Source organism: Chenopodium quinoa, unplaced genomic scaffold (assembly GCF_001683475.1).
Source record: "Chenopodium quinoa cultivar QQ74 unplaced genomic scaffold, ASM168347v1, whole genome shotgun sequence".
Taxonomy (NCBI): domain Eukaryota; kingdom Viridiplantae; phylum Streptophyta; class Magnoliopsida; order Caryophyllales; family Amaranthaceae; genus Chenopodium; species Chenopodium quinoa.
The window spans coordinates 170,388-178,699 of NW_018742607.1; the positions used below are offsets into that span (position 1 = coordinate 170,388).

General features: G+C 35.9%; 1 protein-coding gene across 1 annotated transcript; it reads left to right on the forward strand.

Moving 5' to 3' along the window:
- The first annotated feature begins 618 nt into the window (after positions 1-618).
- Positions 619-7,844, forward strand: LOC110721194. Its single transcript, XM_021900337.1, has 2 exons — positions 619-1,560; positions 6,845-7,844. Exons 1-2 carry the CDS (start codon positions 1,003-1,005, stop codon positions 7,550-7,552), a joined length of 1,266 nt encoding a protein of 421 aa, XP_021756029.1. The 5' UTR covers positions 619-1,002; the 3' UTR covers positions 7,553-7,844.
- Positions 7,845-8,312: the final 468 nt, after the last annotated feature.

Sequence of the window (8,312 nt, forward strand, 5' to 3'; positions counted from 1 at the left end):
AAATCGGAGAAGGAGGGGTTTGGTTCGGTTTGGTGGCTTTTGGGGCCGATTAGGGTCGCGGGAGGGGGATGTTTCAGGTGGGTTGGGGGAGGGAGGGGGAGGGGATGTGCCGTCGGCAGCGTTGGGTTAAGGTGGCAGAGGTGGGGCAATGGTGGCTAGGTAGTTTTTTTTTCTCCTTTTTTTGGCCAATAATAAAGCGACACGTGAATTTATGGCCATACTTAACGAATTCTTGAACAAATCAGATAAGTGGTGGTAAAATCAAATTTTCGAAAAGTGGTATGGTGTTAAATTTTTTATTTTATTTTATTTTATTTTTTTTATGGAGTGTTAAAACCATTTTGGGGTTTTTTGCTGGTGTTAAAATCTAAAATAAATAAAGTTTTCAAAGGTTATTAAGACTAATCTTAACCATAATTAAGATTTTATGCATAAATTTAAGAAAAAAAAACAGTCGAAACAAAGATCGATTTTAATGAGATCTTGGATCAAATCGGACCAAAAAAAAAATAAATTTCTATGCCCAGAGACCGGACCAGTTAATTTGGTCTGGTCCAGGCCATTTTTTTAGTCTGGACCTAGTTTTGAACACCCCTAGTGTCGTGCGACTGAAATTGGGAAATTTATCTCAAGTTTGCACAGTAAACTTTAAATTCAAAGATTCTACTTAGTTCTTACCAATCCACAAACAACAGAATTTCATTGTAAAAGCTCTCATCACATCAGATCTGCCTTTCACTCTTCCTCAATTCCCGGCAATCTATTCACACTCTTTCATCCAGCAAACCAACTTCACTACTCCAATTATCAATAATTAAACATAATCATTCAAATTTACAATCCCAATTTATTATTTTTTTTTTTAAATTTCTCAACTCCCAAAACAAGTCCAATAATTCCTGCTTCTAAAACATCACTTGTTCTTGCAATATGCAAATAACCCAGATCATAATTTGACAAAATCAGCCAAATTTCATAATCTAGCTAAAAAAAAAACCCCAAATGGGTTCCAATCAATCAGTCCAAACTCTAGAAGATGAAGAAGAAGATGATGATGAAGAAGAAGCAAATGGAGTTACAGGACAAGGAGATTCACACACTGTAAAGAAGGTTCTAGAACAAGAACCAGAGATGTTACCATGTTATGCTTCAGCTTCCCCTCTTTCTCCTCAGCTTTCCTCTCTAGGGACCCCTAGGATGGGACCCTCTATCAAGGTGTGGGACCCATACAATGTTCTTGCGCCGCCGCCTCCGCTTCCGCCTCCGCCGCCTACTGTGAGCTTCGGCAGGAGTTACTCGTCGGATGGGATGCTATTGATTGAAGATGAGAGAGATAGGGGTAGTGTGATGGAGGTTTATTTGATTAATCATGGAGAAAGTGAGATGAGTTTGAGGCCTGATTTGATTAGTGGGAGATGCCCAAATGCTGGGTTGACTACTAATGGGAAGAGGCAAGCTAGGGCTTTGGCTGTGTTTTTGAATTCTCAAGGTGTTAGGTTTAATGCTGTTTATACTTCTCCTTTGGATCGAGCTAAAGCTACTGCTGTTTCTGTTTGTCAGGTATAGTTTTTCGGGTTTTGTTTGTTAAATGCTTTTATTGTAATTGGATGCTATTGATTATTGTGGAATTGTTTGTATTATGTTTAGTGTTGACAATGTGATATATGGTAATATGGGAGAAGTTGAACTTTTACCATTTGTTGGTTATTAGGGACATTCTTGAATTTTAAGGTCGAAATATGTTTTTCAAATTGTGTTCGGAGTAAATATAGGCTCTCAAATGGAGAGACGATGCCATATGGTAAAAGGAGGTTACATGATGAGGATTCTTTGAAGGATTTGTTGGAGTTCTTATGTGAGCATTTATTGGCCGTCTCTGAATTATCCAAGTATATGCTGCATGTATTGTGTCTGCAAGGGCGTTGGTTTGAGTATAACAATAATGAGAGTTTGTCGAGCTAATTGTACTTTGTAGTTAGTGGAGTACTATACATGGCAGGAAAGGTGGGAATGGGGACTAAGACTAAAAAGGATTTTCATAGATGTAGTTATGGAATTTTGAAACGAGTTTAAATTGGTTTCATCAATTTGTGATGGTGATTGCTTAAGAGCATTGAGCAATATAATTTTAGCTGTGCTTGTATCACACATACTTCAATAGGGTTTATCTCTCAAATGCTTAAAATTTGGACTTGGGTATATACCTTAAGATGTTTGTTTATGACAATTGACAAGGGATCCATATACCTTCTTCCTGTTGTGGACCATGGGTCTTTTCCGTCTTGTTTGGTTCTCGAGTTGCATACTGACTGCTGGCGTGATGTGCACTTAAAGCAGTACAAGCAAGAAGCTGCACTCTTGAGGATATGTTGATCTTTTATGGATTATATTTGTGGAGTAAATTTCATACCTTGAGAAAAGCAGTAGACACATTTAAGCAAATATGATAATCAAATATGATCTGGCCTTATGTTCATAGAATAAGGAGGACCATGTCTTCTTCTATGCTAATTCATCATGATAAGATTTCTGATGTTTTTAAAGGCGTTATGTTGCTAGATTGTTTATGCATTATGTGTTTTAGTTACTCTTACTCAGTTTAATACTTGGATGCTTTAGCAGAAACAAAAACAAAGATTTCTAGGAAATCAATGTGAAAAATGTGAGTGTTGTGAAAATATCTTACTATGAGCAACGTAAAGTGCATGCATATAAGTTTTGTGTTTAACTCAAAACGATTTTCTTTTGTTTCTTGGATTCCTCCTCCTTGGTAATAATTTAGTATATAGCAATATGACCTCAGATGATCAAATCTATTTGGAGTGTTTCTATTCTTGTGATATGTAAAAGCCTTATTATCATTGTGCAATCGAGTCTTTACATTTTACATTCTAAACCAGATTAACCTCTAATGCCTTTTTGGAAAGGGAAGCGGTCGTTTACCCTTCCAGATAATCCAGATAGTGCCTAAAATGGAGAATGTTTCACCTTTTTAGTTCGTATGTCTCGTGGGCTTAGACAATTATTTGTGTGACATTGGTCGAGTCATAGTTGTTAGATTCATCGGCAGGCTTCAAAATAAAGATTGTGATTTATGAAATAAAGATCTAGTGAGCTTTTTTATTTTATTTTATTATTATTATTATTATTTTTTAATAAAGATCTAGTGGGCTTAAGAGCACAATAATTTTATGTGTTTTTTGTCTAATCAGGTTAGTGTTTGAGCATTTCAGCGCAGTGAAAAAAAAAAGTAAAATTACCTTTCTTCCACTTTTTAACTTGATATATCTTTGGGTATTGGGATGAAAATTCTTGACATTATCAGATTCTTTCACTTGTCAAACTTTGTTCTTTGATACCCAAATTTGAGTTTTAGCTTTCTTTTTAGAATCTAGACACGCAAGACAAATATTCAAAATCATTGAGAAAAAGACCACTTTGATGCTCTAAATAGTTTAATGAAGTCCAAGTATTATGAAAAAGAAGTCTTAGTGTCTCAAGTGAAAGTTTACAAGAAGTTTATAAGACAGATTTTAGCACGTACATTAGTGGCAACTAAATTTGTAGTGATGACCTTGAACTCTACTGAAGCTAATTCTTTGAGTTGAGAGGCTTCAACAACCAATGAAGGTGTTCTATGTACTCCCTTCGTACCACCAAAATATTCAACACTTTCCTTTTTCTTCTGTCCCAAAACCCCTTACACTTCTCTTTTGGAATTTGCTCTGCTAATGTTTAAAATCTTTTCTTCCAAAAAGGAAAAATACAGAATAGTCAAAATTTTAAAATACAGAATAGTTTTGATGCCAATACCAGTTCATATTTCTGGTAGTTTGTCTATCGGAAAAATATTAACAGTTTCCCAATTTAGCAATTAGAGTAACCTCCAATTACAATTGTGTAAAAGTTAGTTGTGGAATATATATAATGTGGCTTACAGGTTATAATATAATTCGTATATAATAAGGGAAGGAGGAGAGGGGGGAAATTGTGTAAAAAAGATTATAGGGGAATTGATTTTAAAAAATCATAAATGTGACTTGTATTCATAGGATTTTTACTTATATTTAGGACCCTCAAAATGAAAAAGCCATTGATTCCTATCACATCAGTCATTCCAATTAAATAACAATTGATAACTGGACAATGGAATGTTGTCTTGGCAAAGGCCAACTACACCCATGACAGATTGATGTATGTTAAAGCTTAAAGGATTCATGGAGGCACGTCAACTCTTTGGAATGATGCAGGTGAACCCAAAATTTTTTGATCGAGACTTGTTGTAAGATTGTACTTAACTAAGGCACTGCTGCAAGAAGGGAAAACTCAGTTCTATCGTAAACCAACTGAAAGAAAATCCTCAGAAGGAGACGGGGGTTGTGATATATCAAAACTTAGTAGTTGTATATGGATTTATCAAAAGTTGCTGCCTGCAAGGTTCTAATTACTCTACCTTGTCTCCCTTAAATATTTCTACCCTTTACATGGGAGATTTTTTCCTTTTCTTTTGGCTCGTAGGACTTTTGCACTTTTCTTTTAATTGTTTTGCAAATTGAAGTTCACAGCCTGCTAATTACTTGGCTGCTTGTTGCTCCATCATTCCTAAGACATCACTTGTGAAATTAGGAATGCAGATAGATGGGGCTCTTGAGGCGTTGGCATATGAACTTCCCATCTCTAACTAGAAAGGGCCTTGAATCAAAATTACAATCAATAAGTCCAGCTGGCAACTTGCTATCTAATAGCCCTACTTGCCATACCACTCTTAACTTTGAAGTTCAATACCCTCCTTTGTAGGACAATCCCCCAATAACATACTTTGCTTAGCCACTGTAGAAATGTGTAAGCATTGTGCCCCTATAGCTTCTAATTTCTCTTATATGATACACTCATTGTCTCTTCCTTGACCTTTCACCTGTCAATAATTAGGGTTTAGATTGACTTCTTATCTCTCACCTTCAAGCCCAGTTGTTTGTAAATGGATGCTGGACTTCATTTCAGCCTGATAATAATGTCCATAACCAAAGCAGGATCTTAGAAGTTAATTCATGAAAGATATTACCTTTCTCTCTCTCTCTCGCTCTCCTTTTTTTTTTTTGGGTAATTGTAAGCTGAAAGCCTCTCTTACTGACCAATTTTATTGACAACCCAATCATATAGAAACAAAGGAACCTTTTTGGTTTGAAAACTCCTCAAACAGCAAGGAGTTCCATTTTTAGCTTCCATGAAGTCAATATGAAACAGTCGTAATAATAAATCCCTGTTTTCTATAGTGTTTACTATAGTTTATTTAAGGAAGTACTATCAACCACTAATCAATATAATCACCTTGCAACATTTTCGGACAGTCTGATGTTGTATACATTGGCTTGTATGGACAAGATACCCTAGCTTCTGTTTTCAATTACTGTACGCTCTTGTTAAATGTTAATGTACAAATTATAAGTCTATGCTGTGGTTTAAGATTCTGAAAAAAGCATTTTCTTGACCATTAAGCTGCTTGTGCTGTGCCATATTTTATCTATTAGATAAGGGCCTCACTGCTCACTGTCATATGTCTTGAAGAGAATTTTCTTAACTTAAATAATAAAATAAACATTCAAATTTAAAAGCCTGAGATAGGTTGAATAGATAGAAGTAACTGATGAATTACTTTCAAATTATACATGTATTCTGCTTTTATGGTTTTTAGGGTGTAAATGTCACAATTTTTCTTCACACATATGCACTCATCTGATTGTCATGTATTTATGATGTTGCCAAAAATTAATTACATTTACTCCCTCCCTCTCCAAATGGAAGTCTCATTTTCCATTTGCACAAGTATTTAGGAAAGTTAATTATAAAAAAAAAAAAAAAAAAAAAAAGATTGTGGGTTTTGGTTAATTAAAGGTGAATACAAAAAGAAGTGGGGCTTGATTGATTAAAGGTGAATATAAAAAACAAGTTAGTGGGGTTTGTTGATAATAGTGAAAAGAAATAGGGTTTAGTTGGTTGAAGTTGATTTTAAATACTGTAATAAAAATAAAATAGTAACAAAGAAAGTAGAGAAATAAGACTTTTACTTATGAACAAGATCTTTGGTCAAATTGGACTTTTATTTAGGGGCAGAATTGAGTAATTCTTTGAATGATTTTGTGCTTCTGGAAACTTAGATTTTGCATATGATGGAGTTTTTCAAAATTTATCGTCTAAATACCGGATTTCAGTTAAACATTGTGTGAATATATATATGTAGATTATTTTAGACCCAAATTAATTGCTTGCTTCATTAAAATCTACCACTATAGGATGCAACCATAATCATACGGAGTAATATAATTGCTTTCCATTTTGCATTACTGATAGCACTCTATAAATAATGCTTGATGGACTATTTCTATTTTATCACATAGAATAACTGTGCACAAATTTCGTGGATATCCAGACAGATCCAAGAATTGTTGGACCGTGTCGCAGTATTATTTAGGAAATATGCTTGCCACATCCTTCATTTCCTTGAAACATGGTGAACTGCATTATTCTACGTCTTGATGCCCTATTTCAATTTATTGAGAGAATAAGACTCTGCCCCTGCTTTTCATTCTCCGTGTCCTGTATGTCACTTGTGGAATCTTCCCTTGTGGGATTAAGGCTTTGATTGATTGGCTTAATTTAATACATCTTCAAAATTATATCTTAACAACTGCATTTGTCATGGACAAGGTTTCGACTGCTATACCAAGAATATCAAGTGACATATAATGCATCTTGTTCTTGCCTTTTGTTTTTGTATGCTACTTGAAATATGGCTTTCTGAAATCTCATATTCCTGGAATTTATTTTCATCAATGCATCTGTGCAGGAGATGAGTTTTCCTGAGCAACAGATACAGTCAGCTGATGCACTCACAGATATGAGCCAGGGCCATTGGGAGGGTTGCCCGCGCTCTGAAATGTATACTCCTGACATACTGAATATAGTAGACAGACTTCAGCCAGATTTTGCTGCACCGTCTGGAGAGTCACTCAGGCAAGTGGAATTCCGAATGGTTCAGTTCCTGCATGGGACTTTACTGGTTCTGCCTGAAAAGCTCAGATCAGATTTTCTCTCTCCTCGCACAAATGATGGCGGGTTTTCCCAACAGAGTTCACATGTTTATGCAAACTCTATTAATGATCGAGATGGACAGTCTTACCCTGCACCACAGTGGGATTTGCTTTACAGACACCGGCAGTTATCCAGGAAAAAATCTGGAAAAAGCAGGCTGCAAGTGGTTACTACAACAGGTGATAAGACTGAAAACTACCATGAGGAGGAGATGTCTCCCAAGGAACCAAGCCGACAAAGCTCTATTAGTGATATAAATGCTCAGAATTCCTTAACTTGCATTGGAGTCTTCAGTCATTCAGCTTCTATCAAGTGCCTATTGCTGGGCATCCTCGGTTGCAGCCCAGTGATGTCACATAAGATTTGTGTAGAGGATTCTTCTGTGACTGTGTTACAACATTCTTGGAAAACTGGTTGGCAGATAAAAAGATTAAATGATACAGCTCACTTGAGGCTTCTTTAGCCCTCTGATGCGTGGGATTTGGAGAAAGCAATATTGCGAGGAGCCATTGTTTTTGTTTCATCATGTTGCTACCCAATGTTTTGCATATGTAACTGTATTTTTTGTTGTTTACTGTAACCTTATACCCCTATTTATTTCCTGGTTCCGTAACCCAAGATTAAGCAATGGATTTGGGGTCAGTGTCTTGAGTCCTTGTAATCTGTAAGCATTGACATGAGTTGTACGTTATACAGACAAGTATTTTTCAGAATTAAAAATGAGATAATTTTCCTTTTTTGCGACTGACCCCAAATCGAGTGCTTATTTTTGGATCTCGATCAACAGTTCAATTGTAGAATCTGGAAGAAGCTTCAGCAATACATTGTTTACATTATGGAGCTTCTGCCACCTGAAATAAGGCAGCCCCCCCTCAGATTCAATGCAACTCTTATGCTGTATCAGGGAATATGGATCTGGGATAATAGGCCGATGGATGGACTCAAACACGATAATAATAGGAACGGCAAATTTAAGTTTTACATCTGTTCGATGCCCCTGCAGTTAGGCTATTCCATCTAAATTATTCATCATCCATCATCTGTGATCTGTTCATTGCATTCATACAATTTACTCCGTATCTTAATCCAACTTTGAACAGCTTTATCACAAGTAGACAAATGACAGCATCCAACCTATTTCAGCTATAGCCCGCTCATTCAGCATTTTTATCTTCTTGTCCAAAAGAAAGTTCTTCAATATCTGGCTCTCAGCATATACTTTA

Excerpts from the sequence above, each read along its gene's own strand:
- LOC110721194 (XM_021900337.1), top strand. The coding sequence starts at position 1,003 with ATGGGTTCCAATCAATCAGTCCAAACTCTAGAAGATGAAGAAGAAGAT. Across the intron at positions 1,561-6,844 it reads CTGCTGTTTCTGTTTGTCAG|GAGATGAGTTTTCCTGAGCA; the intron begins GTATAGTTTTTC and ends GCATCTGTGCAG.